Source organism: Triticum dicoccoides, chromosome 1B, assembly GCF_002162155.2.
Source record: "Triticum dicoccoides isolate Atlit2015 ecotype Zavitan chromosome 1B, WEW_v2.0, whole genome shotgun sequence".
Taxonomy (NCBI): domain Eukaryota; kingdom Viridiplantae; phylum Streptophyta; class Magnoliopsida; order Poales; family Poaceae; genus Triticum; species Triticum dicoccoides.
In genome coordinates this window covers 572,865,676-572,888,253 of record NC_041381.1, presented here as the reverse complement: position 1 = coordinate 572,888,253, position 22,578 = coordinate 572,865,676, and the positions used below count along the sequence as shown (strand labels likewise).

General features: G+C 47.4%; 2 protein-coding genes across 2 annotated transcripts; one reads left to right on the top strand and one right to left on the bottom strand.

Annotated features, from left to right (window-relative positions):
* Nucleotides 1–13,473: 13,473 nt before the first annotated feature.
* On the top strand, nucleotides 13,474–18,542 carry LOC119348842 (glyoxysomal processing protease, glyoxysomal-like). The gene is made up of 14 exons (XM_037616832.1): nucleotides 13,474–13,627; nucleotides 13,723–13,769; nucleotides 13,861–14,041; nucleotides 14,128–14,178; nucleotides 14,588–14,662; nucleotides 15,097–15,213; nucleotides 15,291–15,422; nucleotides 15,529–15,632; nucleotides 16,051–16,136; nucleotides 16,208–16,302; nucleotides 16,376–17,069; nucleotides 17,191–17,392; nucleotides 17,678–17,766; nucleotides 17,855–18,542. Exons 1-14 carry the CDS (start codon nucleotides 13,562–13,564, stop codon nucleotides 18,088–18,090), a joined length of 2,175 nt encoding a protein of 724 aa, XP_037472729.1. The 5' UTR covers nucleotides 13,474–13,561; the 3' UTR covers nucleotides 18,091–18,542.
* Nucleotides 18,543–18,660: 118 nt separating this feature from the next.
* LOC119348843 (ribosomal protein L11 methyltransferase-like) lies at nucleotides 18,661–20,998 on the bottom strand. The gene is made up of 7 exons (XM_037616833.1): nucleotides 20,580–20,998; nucleotides 20,393–20,476; nucleotides 20,103–20,243; nucleotides 19,867–19,932; nucleotides 19,554–19,721; nucleotides 19,119–19,451; nucleotides 18,661–19,010 (listed from the first exon to the last, which is right to left on the bottom strand). The coding sequence occupies exons 1-7, from the start codon at nucleotides 20,925–20,927 to the stop codon at nucleotides 18,912–18,914; spliced, it is 1,239 nt and encodes a 412-aa protein (XP_037472730.1). The 5' UTR covers nucleotides 20,928–20,998; the 3' UTR covers nucleotides 18,661–18,911.
* Between the last annotated feature and the right edge of the window lie 1,580 nt (nucleotides 20,999–22,578).

Here is a 22,578-nt window from a genome sequence, read left to right as displayed (position 1 = left end):
TCATCTCGTGGCAATGGATGAATCTCTGAAAGAACTAACGCACACGATTAGACCGCACAAGCATTGTCATCAATCACCAAAACATATTGGGAATAAATATGCCCTTACAATCTCCCCCTTTTTGGTGAATTGATGACAATACGGGATTTGCACAATATGAAAGATATAGGATAAGCGCAAAAGTACAACCGTCCTAAAATGTAGAAGGGCTCCCCCTGTATGTGTGCTACCTAGAAAAGTGCTTTGGACTGCACAGCACAGATGCTAGGAACAATGCTCCCCCTACATTTTAGAGACCAACTACCTAAGCATGATATTAGAGCAACATATATATAACAAGATAAGCATGTAACTCATAAGCTAGATAGACATAGATAAAGATACGAAGAGATAAGGTAGCATATGTCTCACACCATATGACTCAAGCTTAGGTCTTACGGACAGAACCAGAACTTAGGTCTCACAGATACAAACCAAATAAAACAACAAGCGAAAGCACAAACACAAACGACGGAAGACACAAAACGCAAATCCCTAAACTCTCTCCCCCTTTGGCATCGAGACACCAAAAAAGGAGAGGGAGTGATGCTACGGCTCCAGGTGAAGGTAAACGATGGACACCCATCAGATCTTAGAGGGATCATCTGCGGTGCCATCGTCAGCCAGGAAGTGCTCAGCATCAGAATTAGTCCAGGGGCAGTGCTGCTGAATCCACTCCTCCTCCTCGGTAAGCTGATCCTTAGAACCACTAATCACAATAGCACCCATCTAACGCATGAGCTCCTTGTGGCGACCTCGGGCCTTCTTCTCAGCCACATGAGTCATGTACTGACCATGAGACTCCATGCAGAACAGCTTCTTCACCTTGATCTTGAGCTTCTTGGCCCAAGAGGGCTCTGCCTCAGAAGGCACGTAGTCATCATCTTCATCCTCAGCCTCAGCCCCAAACTCCTCCTCAGTCTCCATGGCAGCAGCAGATGAAGGAACTCCAGTCCTCGGGGCCTGAGTGCCCCAGTTATCCTTCTTCCTCAGACGCTTGACATCGTGAGAAACCAAGTCTCCAATCTCCAGCACCACCTTGGGATAGACACGATCCCAGGCCTTCTCAATGAGCAGCATAATGAACGGACCATAAATCGGGCACTTGCGCTCGGAGATAGCAGAAACCAGCTCAGACCACATAACATGAGAGATATCCAAGGACTCTCCGGTGCTCTGCCCCTTCTCCCGCTGACAGAAGAGAAGCATGTCCACGAGATAAGAGTGAACCTGGTCCAGATTCCCGATGCGAGGGAAAAGAGTTTCTCTGAAGATACGGTGAAGAATGTCCAGATAGGCAGGCAGCTCATAGGTCTCCTTCTTCGTCTCATGGTTGATCCTCAGAGTGCAGTAGGGCCACAGAGCTTGCTTGTGAGTGGCATTGGCTCGACGGTGGGGGCGAAAGCCGACAGCAGACTCAAGTCCAAGATCTTCCACCCCAATCAACTACATGAAAGCTTTCCACTTGACTGACAGCAACTTGCCATTTGTCATCCAAGTCAGAGTCCTGTCCTCATCGGTCCCAAGGTGAACCGTGGCATAGAATTGGGCCACAATATCAGCATCATAGTCCTTGTTGAATTGCATGATCCCGAGAATGTTCAGCTGAGTGCACATCTGAAGAGCTTCACCAAAGTAGTCAGGATCATTCTCCATATGCTCGGTGTCGATGGAGTGCACGTTGACATAGAGATTCTTCTTGGCTTTGAGGACATCAAAATAGATGGCAAACTGGAACCTGTTCCAGAACGGACGGTTGACCAAAGTGGGATCTTGGTCGACCCCATACGGGTTGCGGCGGCGCCTTGCCCAGAACTCCTTCGGCGGCATTTCTGACACGGTTTTGGTTTGCTTTGGCTTGACCCCAGGCTTCTTCTGCAGTTGGGGAGGAGGTGGAGCACTAGAAGATCCTCCGGCAGGCTCACAGGGCTCAGTGGTGCGGTAGCGCTTGGACGAAGCACGACCGGGGTTGACACAACGAGCCTGATGCTCAGGAACCTCATCACCTGGAACCACACACACAAACACGCAAACAACCAGAAAGAACGAGCGTAAGCCACAAACACAAACAAAGAGATCACTGAGAGGTTGGAGGATGATGGAACTGGGTAGAGGGCGGTAGTACCGTGACCCTTGAGCGGTAGTACCGCTCCAAGCGGTAGTACCGCTCTGGAGAGAGAGGTAGTACCGCTCGAGGCGGGGAAACAGCAGTTTCCAACTACCATGGTCAGATCCGGTACTACCGTCCTACCAAATTCAAAAATACTCCAACCAAACACTAATCCAAACAGTCTAGAAGCATTCTTCATCCTACTCAAGCCTAGATCTGGACAAAAATCTAGAGATGCGACTGCTATTGCCCCAAGAACGCTAGATTGGAAATCTAGACAAAAGGAAACAGGGAACGGGGGCAATACCGGCATCCATGGCAAGAGGACGAGGTGGGGATCGATTCCATCGAAGGGAACGGAGAGGAGCGCCCCGGAGAGGGAGATCCGCCGGAGCCCTCCCGCAGTGCCGGTTGCTGAAGATAGAGACGAACAGGGTGAAGGGTGAGCAAATGGGTATGGGGGAGAAGAAACTCCCCCTGCCCCCGATATAACCCCCAGCCCGCGCCTCACAGCGGTAGTACCACTCTGGAGGGCGGTAGTACCGCTGAGAGCGGTAATACCGCTCTGGAGGGCGGTAGTACCGCTGGGAGCGGTAGTACCGCTCTGGAGGGCGGTAGTACCGCTTCAGCAACCACGCTGCTTCTAGACCAACGACTAACGCTCAAAAAGAAACGGAAAGCAAAGCCAAAAGAACGAGAGGACTAACGCGACAACACACACACACAACAGACCAAAAACAACTCAAACACACACAACCACACGAAACAGAGCAAGCTCTGGCCTCTCTCAGGAGAGGGTGGTGGCCGGAGCCACCTATGTTTGAGTCAAATGGTATGGCACCGCGAAGAATTATCCTTGGGCCCATGACCAAAACTCGTCTTTGAAGCACAAGTACCATAAAAATGGCTATTGTGAAAGAGTTGATCGTTTTACGCATAATGGGGGAGGGAAAGTTCATTGAGAGAACAACACTCCCCCTATGTCCATGCCTACATCTAAGCAGGATACCAAGTTGAGTGGGGTGGGGTGTGCCAGGGTTCAAGTCACATTGCTCGAATCGATGATATTTAGCTCATGCCTTAACTCGCGAAATCTTGCTTCATCCAAGGGCTTCGTGAAAATATCTGCAAGGTTATCATGAGTGTTGACATACTTGAGCTCGATCTCTCCTTGCCTAATGTGGTCCCGGATGAAGTGATACCGAATCTCAATGTGTTTCGTCTTGAAGTGTTGCACCGGGTTGAGAGAAATCTTGATGGCACTTTCATTATCACACCAAAGAGGCACTTTGTCACAAATGACACCGTACTCCTTTAAAGTTTGCCTCATCCATAGTAGTTGAGCACAACAACTACTGGCTGCCACATACTCCGCTTCGGTGGACGAGAGGGACACACAACTTTGCTTCTTGGAAGACCAACTTACCAAAGAGCAACCAAGAAATTGGCACCCTCCGGAAGTGGACTTCCTATCCACTTTGTCCCCCGCCCAATCGGAATCTGTGAAACCTTCAAGCTTGATATTTGCTCCTCTTGGGTACCATAAGCCAAAGTTTGGGGTATGAGCCAAATATCGAAAGATTCTCTTGACCGCCACAAAGTGACTTTCCTTTGGTGCGGTTTGAAACCATGCACACATCCCCACACTCAACATGATATCCGGTCTAGATGCACAAAGGTAAAGCAAGGAGCCAATCATGGAGCGATATACCTTTTGATCCACCGCTTTACCATTGGGATCGATGTCAAGTTGGCACTTGGTAGGCATTGGTGTAGAAGCCGGCTTGACATCACTTAGCTTGAATCTTTTAAGCATGTCTTGAGTGTATTTGGCTTGGTTGATGAAGGTTCCTTCTCTTCGTTGTTTGATGTCAAAACCAAGGAAGAACTTCAACTCTCCCATCGAAGACATCTTGAACTTGGAGGTCATGAGAGCGGCAAATTCCTCATTGAAAGCTTTGTTGGGAGAACCAAAGATAATATCATCAACATATAGTTGGCATACAAACAACTCCCCTTTGACCTTCTTAGTAAAAAGAGTGGGATCGATTTGTCCTACTTCAAATCCACGATCTTGTAGCAACTCGGTAAGGTGGTCATACCACGCACGTGGGGCTTGTTTAAGGCCATAGAGTGCCTTATCGAGTTGATACACGTGATCCGGGAAGTAGGGGTCCTCGAACCCGGGGGGTTGCTTGACATAAACCAACTCATTAATGGGACCATTAAGAAAAGCACTTTTCACATCCATTTGTTGCAACTTAAAGTTGTGATGGGAAGCATAAGCAATCAACAAACGAATGGATTCAAGACGAGCAACGGGAGCAAAGGTTTCACCATAGTCGATGCCCTCGACTTGGGAGTAGCCTTGTGCTACCAATCTTGCCTTGTTGCGAATGATGTTCCCATGAGCATCTTGCTTGTTCTTGAAGATCCACTTTGTTCCAATGACGTTGTGGTTCCCCGAAGGTCTTGGCACCAATCTCCACACCTTGTTGTACTCGAAGTTGTTTAGTTCTTCATGCATGGCATTGAGCCAATCCGAGTCTTCGAGCGCCTCATAGACCTTTTGGGGTTCAACACAAGAGACAAACGCATGATGTTCACAATAGTTAGCTAATTGTTTACGAGTGCTTACCCCCTTTCTTAGACTTCCAACCACGTTTTCCATGAGATGGCCTTGGGTGGTGAGTTTGGAAGCAATCTTCGCGGCACGACGCTCTAATTCTTCCTCGGGTGTGGAAGGAGGAAGGTTAACTTGATCATCTTGAGCGCCGTCTTGAGCTTGCTCATGATCTTGAACTTGCTCGAGGGAGAGAACTTGACCTTGGGCATCATTTGGAGGTTCACCTCCATCTTGAGGTTGATCTTGCCCTTGGTCTTGTTCATGAAGGAGAGGGCCTTCACTTTGTTCTTCGGAAGCGTGTGGGTCTTGGGGAGGTGATGGATCCACTTGAGTGGAGCATTGTCCTTCTCCTTCGGCCACAAGGGGTTCCTTAATGGGTAGGATATGACCAATACCCATTCTTCTTATGGCTTGGGGAGGAATTTCATCACCTACATCACAAGTACCACTTTGCTCCACTTGGGAGCCATTATTTTCATCAAACTCTACGTTACACGTCTCCTCAATGAGTCCGTTGGACTTGTTGAGAACACGGTAAGCATGAGAGTTTGTAGCATAACCAACAAATATGCCCTCATGAGCTCTAGCTTCAAATTTAGACAAGCGAACACCTTTCTTGAGAATGAAACACTTACACCCGAACACCCGGAAGTACTTGAGATTGGGCTTGTTCCCGGTGAGTATCTCATACGGAGTCTTGTTCAAGCCTTTGCGGAGATAGAGCCGATTGGATGCATGACAAGCTGTGTTGATGGCTTCAGCCCAGAAGTTGTATGGAGACTTGAACTCCGTCATCATGGTCCTTGCCGCATCCATCAACGTCCGGTTCTTTCTCTCCGCAACACCATTTTGTTGAGGGGTATATGGTGCAGAATATTGATGGTTGATCCCTTCATCACTAAGAAACTCATCCAAGGTGTAGTTCTTGAACTCGGTGCCGTTGTCACTTCTTATTGTCAAGATCTTTGCATCGTGTTGACATTGAGCTTCATTTGCAAAGTCGATGATGGTTTGTTGGGTCTCACTCTTCCTCTTGAAGAAGTATACCCAAGTGTATCTTGAATAATCATCCACTATCACCAAGCAATACTTTCTACCCCCAAGACTATCAAAGGATGGGGGCCCAAAGAGGTCCATGTGAAGGAGCTCCAAGGGTCTCTTCGAGTAGATGATAGTCGTGGGAGGGTGAGCCGTCTCATGAAGCTTTCCTTCGATACAAGCACTGCAAACACGATCTTTGGTAAAACTAACATTTGTTAGTCCATGAACATGTTCCCCCTTGAGAAGGCTTTGCAAAGATCTCATATTGACGTGGGCTAAACGGCGATGCCAAATCCATCCCACATCAACTTTAGCCATTAGGCATGTCGCGGTCTTAGTGGGTTGCTCCGAGAAGTTAACCACATAGAGGCCATTCTCGACATGCCCAACAAAGGCTACTTTAAGAGTCTTGCTCCACAAGAGGGCCACGGTATCAATACCAAAGAAGGTGGCAAAACCCATGAGTGCGAGTTGATGAACGGAAAGTAAATTAAACGCAAGGGACTCAACAAGCATGACTTTCTCGATCGTTAGATCATGAGAAATGACAACCTTGCCAAGACCCAATACCTTAGAATGTGAGGCATCACCCCATTCGACATTGGTGGGCATAGATGGGATATTGTGCACGTCCACCACCAAGTCCTTGCTCCCGGTCATATGATTTGTTGCTCCACTATCGAGCAACCATGATCCCCCACCGGAAGCAAACACCTACAAGAGATCAATGCTTGGTTTTAGGTACCCATTGAGTAATGGGTCCTTTGATGTTAGTAACAAGGGTCTTAGGAACCCAAATAGACCATTCAATGTACTCATAAGGAGAACCAACAAATTTAGCATAAACATGTCCATCACTAGCACGGCACAACACATAAGAGGGGTTAAAGTCGCCGGCTTTGTTGGGAGAGATGGCGTTGCGCTCTTTGGCTTCACCATTCTTCCCATTGTTCTTCTTCTCCTTAGGAGCACCTTCTCCCTCCTTCACAAAGGTTTGCTTGAGCGGAGGAGGTCGATTGGTCTCGCTCTTCTTCTCCTTGTTCTTCTTCTTGTTCTTGGACTTGGGTGCGAACCCAACTCCTTCCTTGCCCACAACTTCCTTTTGATTGCTCAAAAGGTCATTTAGGTTCTTCTCGCCTTGTATGCATGACACAAGACCTTTCTCGAGTTGTTCCTTCAACTTGGCATTTTCCTCCACAAGGTGCACATGCTCACAACATGGGTTAGTAGCATTTGCATTATCAATTAAGACCATGTGAGGAAATGTGGCCTTTTCCTTGGTTAGCTTAACTTGGAGTTGAGCATGAGACTTCTTGAGGGTGGCATGAGCACCTTTCAAGACCTTGTGGGCCTTGTCAAGTACATCAAACTCCTCCGTGAGTCTAACATGATCAACCCCAAGTTTAGCCTTCTCGGAAGCTAGAACACGAGACACAACAAGAGCATGATCAAGATCTTTCTTTAGTTTAGCATGACCATCGTTGTGTAACTCCTCAAGAGCCAAATGATGCCCACGCTCTTCCTCAAGAGCATTAGAGAGATCCGATATCTTATCGGCATAGTCCCGACTATGACTTTCCATCTTAGTGATGGTTTCTTCATGAGCCTCGATCATGTCATTGGCTTCACCAAGTTGTTCCAAGAGAGCAACGAAATGCTTCTTGGATTTGCCCTTGAGCTTACTCATGAAGGACTCAAATTCATTGAACTCCTCATTAGATCCCTTACCATTATCATAGTCATCCGTTGAAGGAGGGTTAGGAATAATGGTGGTTTTGATGTTGGGGGTTACCTGTTGGTGGCCTTAGCCATGAGGCACCTCGCGGTGATGTTCTCGTTAGGTGCATCGAAGAGAGACACCCGAGGAGTTGAGACAATGGCAACGGATGCCATGGCCATTGTTTCACCATCTTCATCATCATCGTCATCCTCACGGTATTCTTCTTGAACCACCAACTCGCGAGGGGGAGTCTTCTTGGTGAAGTTGTTCTTGTTGGGGAAGGACTTGGCTTTGTCTTTTCGAATGAACTTGCCACCATTGTCCTCCCGCTTCTCGTATGGACAATCCGCAACGAAGTGGCTGACATTGCCACAGTTGAAACAAGTTCTGACTCGTTGCTTCCCCTTGAGGCCACTTGAGTTGTTCTTGTTGAAGTTGGGTCTTGTAGTCTTCTTACTCCAAAATTGTCTTGAGGCAAGAGCCATGTGCTCATGATAATCATACTTCGTGTCCTCGGGGTTGCTCTCCTCATCTTCCTCCTCTTCTTCTTCTTCCACACTAACCTTGGCCTTCAAGGCAAGATTGGGCTTCTTTGCCCTTTGAGAACGGAGCACCGCATTGTCGGCGGTCTTATCCAAGATGTTCATTGCAACAAACTCATCCAACACTTCACTAGAGGTCATGGAGTGGAAGTCCGGTCTTTGGCGGATGATGGAGGACATGGCCTTGTTGTAGGGCATCATGGCCTTGAGGAACTTGCGCTTGATCCAGTTGTCATCCGTGTCCTTGCTCCCATGATCTCGAAGTGCGGCCGCAAGTTTGGTCACTCTTCGAAAGAGCTCACGAGCTTCTTCATCCTCTTTCATTGCAAACTCATCGGCTTCATCTTGCACCACTTCATAGTTGGAGCGTTGAATGCTAGCACTTCCTCAATACATACGCTCGACACACTTCCATGCTTCTTTAGCCATGACATGAGGTCGAAGATGAGGGAGATCTTCGGGAAGGATAGCATCTTGGATGATGAAGAGAGCACTCTCATTGAATTGATTGTCCACTTCTTCTCGAGGGGTGAAGTTGCTTGGATCATGAGGATAGAAACCTTCTTCAATAATTCTCCAAAGGTTAGTATTCACATGTTTTAAATGACGCTTGAAGCGATAGACCCAAGAATCATAATCTTCATTTTTCACATATTTAGGAGGAGGACCGGCATGATTCAAGTGCGTAGAGGGAATCGGTCCTCTATACACCGGGGGTTCCACATGGGCATAGATGCCGGTGCCATTTCTACCACTAGTAGACGGACTCTTTTCACTATTAGCTTCCCCCTTGTCGGGGTTAGCATCCGTCACCTTGTTAGTGGGATCACCCACTTTCATCGGCGAGGTAGATAGTTTGAGTCCCTCTAGGAATTCAGTAAACATGCTTTTAACCTCGGCCGTCATGGAGGTTTTCCATGTGTCTAAAGCCACATTGAATTCCTTACGTGAGACCGAGGTTCCCCCTTCGGCCGAAGACGAGATGGGATTCACACCGGAGTGTTCCTCTGCACCGCCGTTGACGTCAACCATACTCTTCGGACGGCAAAGTCCTTAATAAAGAGACGAGGCTCTGATACCAATTGAAAGGATCGATATGGTTGACTAGAGGGGGGGGGGTGAATAGGCAACTAACAATTTTTAGACTTTTCTTTAACAAACTAAAACTTGCAATGAAATAGGTTGTCTAGATGTGCAACTACGTGGACAACCTATATGATGCAAAGACAATAAGCACACAAGCAAGCAATGGATATAACTCAAGTAAGCTTGCAAAAGTAAAGGGACAAGATAACCAAGAGTGGAGCCGGTGGAGACGAGGATGTGTTACCGAAGTTCCTTCCTTTTAAAGGGAAGTACGTCTCCGTTAGAGCGGTGTGGAGGCACAATGCTCCCCAAGAAGCCACTAGGGCCACCGTAATCTCCTCACGCCCTCACACAATGCGAGATGCCGTGATTCCACTATTGGAGCCCTTGAAGGCGGCAACCGGACCTTTACAAACAAGATTGGGGCAATCTCCACAACACTTGGAGGCTCCCAACAACACCACGAAGCTTCACCACAATGGAGTATGGCTTCGAGGTGACCTCAACCGTCTAGGGTGCTCAACACCCAAGAGTAACAAGATCCGCTAGGGATAAGTGGGGGGAATCAAATTTCTCTTGGTGGAAGTGTAGATCTGGGCCTTCTCAACCAATCCCGAGCAAATCAACAAGTTTGATTGGCTAGGGAGAGAGATCGGGCGAAAATGGAGCTTGGAGCAACAATGGAGCTTTGGGGGAAAGAGGTGGGTCAACTTTGGGGAAGAAGACCCCTTTATATAGTGGGAAGATCAATCCAACCGTTATCCCACTTACCAGCCCCGCACAGAGCGGTACTACCGCTGGGGAAGGGCGGTACTACCGCTCCGGGCGGTACTACCGCTCGACCCAGCGGTACTGCCGCGCTGCCTGGGGCCCTGACCCCAGGGCGGTACTACCGCCAGGGAAGAGCGGTACTACCGCTCCGGGCGGTACTACCGCTTAGACCCAGCGGTACTGCCGCGCTGCCCAGGGCCCTGTCACCAGGGCGGTACTATCGCTAGGGAAGGGCGGTACTGCCGCTTAGAGCGGTACTACCGCCCCTACTACCTCCCTTAGTGCCGCAAAACCCGACACGAAAAATTCGTTCGAGAATCAAGGCGGAAGTAGCCCAGACGCACAGCAGTACTACGGCCGAAACACCCAAGCGGTACTACCGCTCTGAGAGCGGTACTACCGCTGTGGAGTTTCGGCGGTACTACCGCTGTGGACACGGTACTACCGCTAGGGCAAAGCAGAGCATAGTAAGGGGAAACCAGCAGCTCCAGAGATGCGGAAGGAAAGACGACGGGTGTGATAATGATGTGTACGTGTGATTCCACCCAAGTCTTACCAAAACGGATCCCCTCTTGATAGTACGATGACTCCTACGAAACTAGTCCACCAACAACGAAACGAAGGAGCTACACCGTCTTGAATTACAACACCGAGGGGAGGAAATCGTCTCGTGGCAATGGATGAATCTCTAAAAGAACTAACGCACACGATTAGACCGCACAAGCATTGTCATCAATCACCAAAACATATTGGGAATAAATATGCCCTTACAACAACCACATTTCGTGGAAACGTGTCTACAAACTATCACTTTACAAATTTGTGCCAAAAACTACCACTTTCTCATTGATCCTTGACTAAGAACTACCATGTCTGAAATGAGTCGATTTGGCTCTTTTAAACGCGTTTTTGACTGGTTGGGCCCACACGTAAGCGCTGACATGAGGATGGCCGTGAACGCCGGCGGCGAGTCGGTGGCGTTGGGCGGATTGGAGAGCGAAGACGACGGGATGGAGCACGCGGCTTCAGCGGCGGGCCGCACAGCCCCGGGTTGCCCCCTGAAGTAGTTGCTGCTCAGGTCGAGGCCCAACGCTAAGGGCATCTCCAGCCGCGCCCCCAACAGCCCCCCCCAGGCCACTTTTTCGGCGCCGGCGCCGAAAAAACGGCCCAGTCGCGCCCCCAGGACGCCGAAAATTGCCGGTTCGGACCTTGTTTCCGCCCGGCGGTCACAGGCCGAACCCGGCGCACCGGGGAGCCGTTGGGGGCTCCGGCGCTAGGGAAAAGCACGCCTGGCCCACACCAATAGGAGAAAAGTCAAGGTTTTCTTCCCCCGACTCGCCTCGCACCCCCCGCACCCTCAGCCACCACTAGCTATATCCCGGCGACGGCCGTCGGCCTACTCCGCTAGATAGCCATTCCCCGCCGGAAAATAGCAGCGCTTCGCCGCGGCAGCCCCTCCCGCAGCAGCTGGGCGTTTCCGGCCGACGTTTCCGGCCGCGGAGGCGCGGTTTAACGGCGGGTACACGCCCACCGAGCGCAAGGTGTTCGGCGTTTTGACTGTCTCGGCGATGGACTCGGATGAGGAGGAAGAGCTCGCCGCGCTGCTGGAGGAGGAAGCCGCGACCGACGTCCAGGAAGAAGAGCATCTGATGGTGCTCGCCGCCCTCGCCCAGCTGCTGGCGAGCAATGAAAAGCCGCATCGAGGTGGCTCGGCGCCGGGGCGGGTGAAAGCAAAGAACCGGCATCGTCTGCAAGGCTACTGCATGCTCTACTCCGACTACTTCGCCGATGCTCCACTTCATGGCGAGAGAACATTTCGGCGCCGTTATCGGATGAGCAGAAAGCTCTTCCTCAGGATTGTGAATTCCATCCGGGAGTTCGACAACTACTTCAAGTGCAAGATGGATTGCACTGGCGCTCTTGGATTCACCTCCATCCAGAAGTGCACGACAGCGATGAGGATGCTTGCATATGGAGCTCCCAGTGATTCACTCGACGACTATGGGCGCATGGCCGAGTCCACCAGCATAGAGTGTTTCTACAAGTTCTGTCGGATAGTGGTGGCAGTGTTTGGGCCACAATACTTGAGAACACCCAATGCGGAAGACACTGCTCGGATCCTAGCCCAGAATGCAGCAAGAGGATTTCCTGGGATGCTTGGAAGCATCGACTGCATGCATTGGAAATGGAAGAACTGCCCATTTGGTTGGCAGGGGATGTACAAAGGTGCCAAAGGCGGTTGCAGTGTGGTGCTTGAGGCGGTAGCCACACAGGACCTCTAGATTTGGCACTCCTTCTTTGGTATGCCAGGAACTCACAATGACATCAACGTGCTGCAGTGCTCTCCTGTTTTTGCCAAGCTCGTTGAGGGCCATTCTCCTCCGGTGAACTTCGAGATCAATGGGCACCAATACAACAAGGGGTACTATCTAGCTGACGGCATCTATCCGAGATGGTCGACATTTGTGAAGACGATCTCAAACCCTGTGGCAGGAGGCAAGAACGCCTGGTTTGCGAAGCTTCAGGAGGCTTGCAGGAAGGATGTCGAGCGGGCATTTGGTGTGCTCCAATCTCGATTCGCTGTTGTTCGGTACCCCGCTCAGACCTGGTCGAAAGATCAAATGTGGGAGATCATGACTTGCTGTGTCATCTTGCACAACATGATCATCGAGAGCGAGCAAGAAGACCCAGTGTTTGACACTGAACCATACTACAGGCAGGGTCCTCTAGCCGAAGTTGATCACCAGCTACCGGCAACTTGGACTGCCTATCTCAGTATGCGTCAGGAGATCCGAGACCCACAGGTGCATCATCAACTGCAGAAAGATCTGATTGAGCACCTATGGAGGCTCAAGGGGGACGCCGCGTGATGAAATACGAGTTTTTATTTGTTGAACTATATAATTTGTATTGAACTATTTGTTGTTGTAGTATTTTGTTGAAGTATTTGATTTTTCTGTGATGAAATATGTGATAAGGAATAATTGTGTTGATAATTGAACGCCGAGACACGGCGAAACCACGCCGAATATGGCCCTATTCTCGCCCATATGGGCCGTTTATTCGCCGAAATTGGGCTGCAAAGTGGGCCAATTTCGATGCCTGGGGGCGAGCTGGGGGCGACGACTGAGCGCAAAACCGCCCCCAGCGCCGAGTGTATCGCCGGTTCGCCCCTAGGGGGCGATTTGTATGCGTCCTGGGGGGCCAACGGCTGGAGATGCCCTAAGCGGAGGGAACGTGTGCTATCTAGGTTGTTTTATTGTTTGGCTACTCAGTACTCATATACTTCATCCGTTCCTAAGTATTTGTATTTATAGAAATTTTAACAAATGATTACATATGAAGTAAAATGAGTGAATCTACACTCTAAAATATGTCTATATACATCTTTATGTGGTAGTCCATTTCAAATTTCTAAAAAGACAAACGGAGGGAGTAGTACTTAAATACAAGTCGAATGTGGCTATGGATGCACAGTTCGTTTTAACCCGCTTACCAGCAGGAGTTCCTGGTAGTCGTCGTTAGTCCAGTCCAGTTCCCCCACTTCAACCAGCAAACAAAGTTAGCGCAAAAAATAAAAAGGTCAGCGCAGTGGGAGACACCGCCGTGCGCTCCCCGCGGCCACCATGGAGCCGCGCGAGATCGCCGCCGCTGCGCGAAGCTTCTCGGCGATGGCGCGGATCGTCGGCCCGGTCAGTACCCACCCCCTATTCTCTTCATCTTCCTCTTACTCAATCCGTACCCGAGCTTTCCCGCTAAGCGCCACGCTCCCCTCCGCTTCCTCCAGGACCCCAAGGCCGTCAAGATGCGCCGCCACGCCTTCCACCTCCACCAGTACGGCGCCCGCTCCCCTCCCTCCCACCGATTCCTCAATTTCCTCGCCGGATTCGAGCCTAATCGCGTGACTTGACTTGTTTGGTTCCAGGTCGGGGTCCACCACGCTGTCGGCGTCGGCCGTCCTCCTGCCGCCGGGCGCCCTGGCGGAGCCGCCGCCGCTCCTTGCCCGTATATGCGCGTCCCACGGCCGTGCCGGGGGCGTCGCGCTCACGGCCGCGTCGCTCGTCGAGCCGTTCCTGGTCGCGGAGCAGCGCGATAGCCCCAGCGAGGTTGGTTGCGGTGTATCGTGCTCACACATGTCTGATTGGGGTGATTCTGCTGCTGACTTGCTGGTTGCTTGATGGAATGCCTGCAGGAACTGCAGCCGAGGTTAGTACCGGAGGCGCGTCTTGATGTGCTAGTTGAGGTGAGGAACATTTGCAGGGACCTTGTTTTTTGCTGTATACCAGTATTGTAATGTGCTAGTTATTCACACTTGCATCCCGCAGTCCGTAATCTATTCAGTGCCTCCTTGAAAAAGAAAGAAATATGTGAATTCATATTGATGAAACTTCTGCCAAGCTGTCAAAGTGTCAATCGCCACTTAAGAGCAAAACTAATGCAGATACTTAGATTGGTGCGTATTTTAGGGGGTTATTAAGACTTCGGACCAATGGAACAGTATTGTAATGGGCTGTAGGATTAGCGGATCAATCGATCAAATTAAATATCCGGTGCTTAATTCTGTGTGTTGAAGAACTGCACAGAGAATATCCATCCTGAAAGAGTTTTAGGAAGATTTTCTTGAAATCCTGAACTTTTCCTGGCATATGCAGCCTGAGGAATCAGGGAACATCAGACATGGAGATTCTGGAGCTCCCCAGTGGCTTTCAGCTGAGTTACTTGCCATGGTGAGTGTTTCTTTTCCCTGTGAAACCATATACTCGTTACTAGTGTTACTTTTTTGTTTACCCAGATTCTAGTGTAGTTGGGACTTTTGCCATGAGGCAACTTAAAACTCTGTAAATATTTGTTTCGTGCTATAAGAATGGGAAGTGCGTCTGCCATTTTTCACTGAAAGGAAGTGCTACTTGGTAATAGGAAAGGTCTACAAAGTGGGCATACATAATTACAAAAATTTGAGGCAATAGCTGTTTTTAAGTTCTTTGGATTCAGAGGATGTTCTTTGAGCTCAGAAAGAGTAATTATGAACTTAGACTTCATATTTATAATCAGAACTGCATTTCTTTTCTTTAATATTTTACGAGGTTCTAGATATTTATATATGGTATTAGATGGAAAATATGATTCATCATCAGTTCAGCACCTCAGTTTTCCCTTTTAGGTTGATGTCCCAGCGTCGGCCGATTCTGTGTTATCCTTGTTAACATATGATGGTTCACTGATTGGAAGCTCGTCATGGGATGTTGGCTGGCCACTGGCCGATGTGAATCAGAAGCAGGTTATCTATTCATCAAGCTAAACTTGTCTGCCCTGATTTATAGTGATGGAAGATTTACCGTTATCAGCCATTATCAGGTCGAAATTGATGCCGGATCCTCCCTTGAGTACAATAGGAAGTATTTCTATGCTGAGTCTGTTGACCCATCAACAATAGCCAAGTCTGCCACACGAATTGCTGTATTAGGAGTCTCAGCCTTAACATCGAGTGTAAGGTTCATTATGATGCTGTTCCATTTCACTGATCTTTAGCGTCTCAAGAATTACAAGGTGCGCCTAGTTTTTATTAGTTGATGATCTTGGTCAATGATATCAGAATGCAGGACGTATCAATGTTCCACCGATTCCACAGCGAGGGGACTCTTTGCTGGTAGTGGGGTCTCCCTTTGGCATCCTGTCACCATTCCATTTCTTCAACAGGTAATTTTTATCTCTACTGCTTGAATTCAGTATTAAGCATATGCACCTATTGTGTTTGTAAGTTCAGTCAGCTAAAACATGGAGTACATAGTTTTATGGTATTGATCAGTGTAATATTAAGGTTCAAACAGTTGAAAACTTGATGCAACTACATATCTTTTATGGAGATAATACTAAACTCTGAAGTGTTGCTCTTTAAATTTTCTTTGCACGTCCTCACTGAAGCTAAAAACCAGGGAGTATAATTCTGTTTGAGGCATGTCTAGCATGAAGGCTTATTCATTGTCAGTTAGCTGTTCTAGTTTCTGCCATTGGAGAAGACACACATGCTATTATCCACTTTATTATGTCACAGTTATTCTAAAAACAAGAGGCATTGTCAGATTTATCCATAATATTGATGTTATTATGTAAGCAGTATATCAGTTGGTGCTGTTGCAAATTGCCTACCTCCAGGCGCTGCCAGGAGCTCGCTGCTGATGGCTGACATCCACTGTCTTCCCGGTACAGATATCACTATCTCTTTAGGATATATACTATGAGTCAGCTGTTAATAATTTTTCAAATATTTGAAGGTATGGAAGGTGCTCCAGTGTTTGATAAAAATTCTTGTCTTGTGGGAATGTTGATGAAGCCATTAAGACAGAGAGGCAGCAACATACAAGTTCAGGTGAGTTTACTGGTGTCAGTAATATACTTTTGCACATGGAAGAGATATGTCAACTTAAGTATCATCATGGCAGCTTGTGATTACATGGGATGGAATATGCACTGCATGGAGCAGAAACAAACTGGAGCAAATTGAGCAAGCCTCAAATGAACTACTTGATGACAAAATTGCAGACAGTAAAACTGTGGAATCATGTGGCATGGATAACCATAGGAGGTTTGTCTCTAATTTAGCCAATGACCTTAATCAGTATAGCATTCCACCTTCACTCAGAGAGGCTATATCCTCGGTTGTTCTTGTCACGGTTGGTGATACAACTTGGGCTTCAGGTATTCTCCTCAACAAGCATGGCTTAGTTCTGACAAATGCTCATCTTTTGGAGCCTTGGCGATTTGGGAGAACTTCACCTTTAGGTTTACAACATAAAACCACCTCACTTGCTGGAGAATATCTCCATGGAGAGAATAAATTGTTGCAGTCACAGCATTGCAAGATGTCCAATGAAGATGCTGTTAAGCATGAGGTTTCATTCTTTAATTTGGGTTCCAAGAGAGAGAAGAGAATATCTGTTCGTTTGGATGATGGGGAGAAACAGACATGGTGTAGTGCTAGTGTGGTGTTTATCTCCAAGGGGCCACTTGATGTTGCCTTGCTTCAAATGGAAAAGAACGCGATTGAATTTTGTGCAATTAGACCAGAATTTGTTTGTCCGACAGCAGGGTCGTCTACATATGTTATTGGGCATGGTCTTCTTGGACCTCGATCAGGTAATAAGCCTTGGAATCATAGTTTCCAAAATAGTTCCGACAGCAGATTGATGCTTAATTTATGACATGTACGTTAACTGTTTTATTAATATAACGTTGCTTTTTGGGTATTTGGCTGTAGGTCTATGTTCCTCCCTTTCCTCTGGGGTTGTCTCGAAAGTTGTCCAAATTCCATCAGCTCAACATTCTCATCTGCCTAGCAATGTGCAGACAGACAATATGGACCTGCCAGTAATGCTGCAGACAACAGCGGCAGTTCATCCTGGATCCAGTGGTGGTGTAATTGTCAATTCACATGGTCGAATGGTTGGACTAATAACAAGGTATGCACAAACATTGTAACACTATTAGTGGACACCACGTCACCACTGTCAAATTGCATGCGATTTGTATCAGTATTACCGATTCTTTTGGTGGATTTGTACTATTCCGGAACTAGCTTTGCTGTCTTAGTGTTTTCCTGCTTCACCTATACAGTGACCGTGACCCACTTCCCTTCATTCTAGTGACTGTAAGACTGTCTTTGCAGTCATCTTAGTTTTCTTGATTCTAGCAAAGGCCCAACATGCTCATTTCCAGCCACTTATTTCTTCTGTTACCATATGCAGCAATGCTAAGCATGGTGGTGGGAGCACAATACCTCGTCTGAATTTCAGCATCCCCTGCAAATCTCTGGAAATGGTCTTCAAGTATGCAGGTGCTTGTTCAAATCATCTTCTTTTTCGTCAACTGAGCCTTCCAGGGTATATAGGAGTTTTTTGTCAACCTTCTCCCCTTTTGTACAGCGAATGGAGATTACACAATTTTGGAGCAGCTGGATAAACCAAATGAATTGCTCTCATCAGTGTGGGCACTGGCACAAGCACCATCATCTCTCCCATTTCTCAGTAGCTCCCCTGGGAAGAGCGGAAAGGGGAAAGTTTCGGAGTTCTCAAAGTTGCTCTCCAATCAGAAAGAAGGTTTGACATCTATAAGTGATTTGGAGGCTTTCCTTAAACACAAGATTCCCAGTAAAATTTAGATGGGATTATTTCTGCAAAGCACAAATGGATAGTACTAGTACCCTGAACACATAGGAGTACAAAGAGGAAAAGAATGAAAAACTAAGGATTCAGGTAACCTGAGCACCAAAATGGCAGGCTCTAATTCGGCAAAGTTCAGATAACCTGAACACTGAAAGTTCTACACAATTTGGCGAAGGCCTTCAAAGCATACTCTAATCTCTAATGCATGCACAGGTTTTTTTCCCGCAAAAGATGCATGTTGATTCATATATAGTTTGTTTCCAAGTAGAAGGGTGTTACAATAGCGTGTTGAATTTGATTCCAGATAGTGGACATATCTTCAGGAATTGTATGAGGATACTGGAAGCAATACAAGTTGTACTAACTGAAATGATGATCTTCTGCCATTTGCGCGTGAGTTGTACTACCAATGCTTTTTTAGCGTCTGCAGTTAGTCTGAAACCCTCGACATGTTTTCTGATTCAGTTAGCTTTTGAATTCATATTGAAAATCAATCTGGGTTTGTCCTCAAAACCAATCTGGGATTTTGATATCCTACTACCACACATTTCCTCACGCTATCATAGTGATAAAAATGATGGGCATGAAACAAAACATTTGTCCATGTGCTATTCGCACTTAAGCACCGTAAACATCACATCGTCTTATCATATGTCCTCAAAACATATGCGTCACACCAGTACCCAAGTAATCCTACCAAAATGGTTCAAATAGTTGAAGCCAAAACATTCTCCTCCTGTAGGGGCAAAAAACCTCTCACCAGTCGGGAAAGTAAGGTCAATCTGCCTTCACAATGTGAGAAGAAAAATGCAAAAATCTACGCTCTTCTTGTTCCCTGAAGGCACGCCCATCCATCCATTTCAGATACAGATACGTTGTCCAAGTACCTGGAGTAAGCCTTTTCGATCTTCGGAACCTGTATCAGGCAAGATATAACTGGTGAGGTACCAAGAGAAGCATAGTAACCAAGAAACGAAACTCTGAGTGACATGTTAAATTTTGGAAATAGTCAAATTCCTTTTACCTGCTCACACAATATCCCTGAAACAGCTACAGTTCCACCGGTTTTCGCAAATCCAACTATGTCCTCGACCAGCTCCAGCAAGGGGTTCAGCAGTATATTTGCAGCAACAATGTCGTACGTCCCCTTTGAGGACTTCACCTCAAGGTTACTGCCAGGCTTTTCCTCTTCTGATGATTTGTCGATGCTCCTTGAGAAGCATGAAGGCTCGGCGCCTGCCGGTACCAAGTGAACCAGCATTCTGTCGGAATCCATACCGTTCAGCAGCATGTTCTCATGAGCGGATCTTACAGCTTGAGGGTCGATGTCTATACCAGTGGATAGAGCAGCACCCATCTGCATTTGTAGTGTAAGCCAACAATGAGAGCATGAAACAAGGCATATTGCTGATGTCTTTTCCTGAAAAATACTAAACAAGAACAGTTTTAAACATTGCACCTTCAGAGCTGCAATGCCCAACACTCCGGTGCCTGTTCCATAGTCCAAGACATGCTCACCCCCCTTAATAACTTCCTTGAGAAAAAGAAGGCACAATTTAGTCGTCGGATGCTCCCCAGTTCCAAAAGCCAGGCCTGGATTGATGATGATATTTGTGGCCTGTGGATCCTGTGGATGGAGGAAGATGGACATGGCACATGACGAAGTAACTCTCAGTTCAAGCACTCGAGTAGATGAGGATAAACGAAAACAACACTTATCTATAAGTAAAGAAATTAAAAGGAAAAGAGCATGGTGTATGCAGCAGACATACAGGGGGAGTTTTCCATTTAGGAATAATCCAAAGGCCATCGATAACTTTCGTGGACTCGTACGTTTCCTGCAGACATAACAGTAACTTTTATTAAGTATCTACATGGCACAGTACGTTTCCTGTACCCTTGCATTCGTTCGCCAGAATTTGAGGGCAAAAGTTACGGCAATGAACTTCTCATTCTCAGAGACAATCTGTAGACCCTAATAGGTACTGTAGTAGAAAGTAGTAGTAACCTGCACAAGTGTCACCCAGTCGCACTGCTTTCCTACAGAGGTTTCATACACTGGGTTGTAGTCCAGACCAGCTGAGCTTGCAGCACTCGAAACGCTCGAGCCCACGTTCTCCCCGTGTGCATATATAGTGGTTATGGAGATCTGCACAACACACGATTGCACACATTAGATCTTTGACGTATCTTGTGCATCATCTGTAACAGTAAGGCCGAAACTCGTTCAGATTGTGTTAGCTAGAATCACAGGAAATCACCCGACTGAATCCCAAAATGCAGAGAGAATGAACTCACCTCGTCAAGATTTGCAGCGTCGGCGATGTCGTCCACGGTGACAGAGCAAGCGCCAAAGCACAGGAGGGACTCGGAGAGCAGTTCCTGGATTGCGAGGACACATGAAACTTTTGTCAGGGAAAAATTCCGATAGAGGCTAGAAAGTACTGTAAAAACTAGTGCTCTGAACTAGAGGGGGGATACTGACGGCGTCCTCCTTGCGGCAGCGGATGCGGACGGAGAGGTAAGGCGCGGCCAGGTCGTAGACGCTGCCGGCGGCGGAGCTGGAGGGCGCCTCGTCGTCCACGCTGACGGCGCGGGCGCAGAGGCTCCTGCCTCGCGAGGAGGCCCCGGTTGGTGCCCCTGCGGCCGGGAGGGATCCCCCGCCGACGCGGCACGCCGAGGGGCGAGCGGAGAGCATCAGGAGAAGGGGTGAGATGCCGCCGCCGCCGACGACGCCGCGGCGGCCTACGGTCGTGTAGGCGGAGCAGAACGACAGGGCTCGGGGCGAGGAGAGCAGGAGGCGGCGGAGAGGGGCGCGCGCCAGCGGCAGCATCTCGGCGGCGGCGGCGAACGAAACGAACGGTTCGGTGCGGTGCGTCCCGAGCGTAGAGCGCGGGTTCGGAGGAGCACGGCTGATTTTGTTTTTTCGTGCGCTGCAACGTGTGGTTTCGGTGGCTACAGGTACAGCCGAGGGCCCGTTTCAGTTTTCTGGCCGTGGCCCTTTCTCAGCTTGCTTCTACGCGGCGGCCGTTTGGATCTTTTTGATGTAGAGTCTTCGCAGTTGCGAAAGCAAATGACAAGCAAGAATATCAATGCCGATTTATGAAACCAGTTTTATCTAATCATCCTTTTTTCTGAAGTAAATCTCTCGCTTTATTAAATTATACCCATGAAAAATGAACTTGTGAGGAACGTGGAGTATCTGTTCCCGAGCTCAAATGTTCCCTCATGCATGGTGAAACCTAAAAAGTAGTAACAAAATTCAAGAAATTATGAATTTCTTTTATGGTAAACTTTGATAAATATTTTCTATGCTTGCAAAATTTCAGCACGAAATGACATTCATGCAAGTCATTGAAAAAAAACGAAATCGATGCTCCAAAAATGCTACTATTTAAAACATTTTGGACCGCTGATCTTTTTTTCGCCATGACTTCCGCAAATGTCATTTCGTGCTAAATTTTGGTATGCATGCAAAACATTTCTCAAAGTTTGCTACAAAAAAATTCAGATTCTTTTTTCGATTTTACTGTTCATAAGGGAGCATTTGAGCTCGGGAGCAAAATATGACTTTTGACTTGTGAGATACTTCCTCCATCACGGTTTTGAACTAACCCCGGTTCAAATTCAAAACTATGACACTTAATTTGAATCGGAGGGGAAGTAGTATAATACTTGTAACAATTTAATAGTACCGAACAAGCAAACAACAACATGTAATTAGAATGATATTACACCATCATTCTTTATGTGTATGAATTTGGAAAGGAGGTTCAAGTGGATGCTAGAATTCTTGTGCTTTTCCCTACGAGACTAGGATCAAAGGAAAACGTCCTCCCACTTTCTTTTGATCCATTCCTTTGAACGGAACACATAAATTGTGTCTGCACATGAAAATTTCCTATTCACATGTTTCTCCCTCTACTTTACCTTTGAAGTTTAGCCAGAGGGGCCCTTAAGCTACGCCATTGACGATGGAGGCGAAGTGGTGGCCAAGGTGAGATGAAAATGTTAGGGCTAAGGATCTATTGTGGCGGAGGAAGAGATGAGGAGAGTTCTCAAAGTGCTCTTCTCCTCCTGAGCTCAAATGCACCTACCATGAACAGTACTATAAAAAAACATAGTAAAAAAATTCGACCAAATATCGCAACAAGCATTATTGAATGTTCTACATACATGCGAATTTTCGTGAGGAAAAATCATTCCTAGTGCTTTTCCGAAAAAAACAATGCTTCAAAAAGGCGTTAAAGGAAGAATGTTACTCTTAGAATTTTATTTTATTCGGCATGGATTTGTCTATAAGGACATGCAATATTTATTTTTAATCACGACTAATTTCAAAAGTAATTTTATTTTTTGGTATGAGTGTGCTTGTAAGGACCAGTGATACTTAGTTTATGACCTTGGAGCCCTTTCACTAAAGAAAAATGCAACTCTTCTTTTCATGTAGAAATTAAACATTATATACAAACAAGGTCATATAT

Coding starts and splice junctions, on each gene's coding strand:
- LOC119348842 (XM_037616832.1), top strand. CDS start 13,562: ATGGAGCCGCGCGAGATCGCCGCCGCTGCGCGAAGCTTCTCGGCGATG. Junction 14,663..15,096: donor CAGCTGAGTTACTTGCCATG/GTGAGTGTTTCT, acceptor TTTCCCTTTTAG/GTTGATGTCCCAGCGTCGGC. Junction 15,214..15,290: donor CCGATGTGAATCAGAAGCAG/GTTATCTATTCA, acceptor AGCCATTATCAG/GTCGAAATTGATGCCGGATC.
- LOC119348843 (XM_037616833.1), bottom strand. CDS start 20,927: ATGCTGCCGCTGGCGCGCGCCCCTCTCCGCCGCCTCCTGCTCTCCTCG. Junction 19,933..20,102: donor ACTGGGTGACACTTGTGCAG/GTTACTACTACT, acceptor TTATGTCTGCAG/GAAACGTACGAGTCCACGAA. Junction 19,722..19,866: donor CTAAATGGAAAACTCCCCCT/GTATGTCTGCTG, acceptor CTCCATCCACAG/GATCCACAGGCCACAAATAT.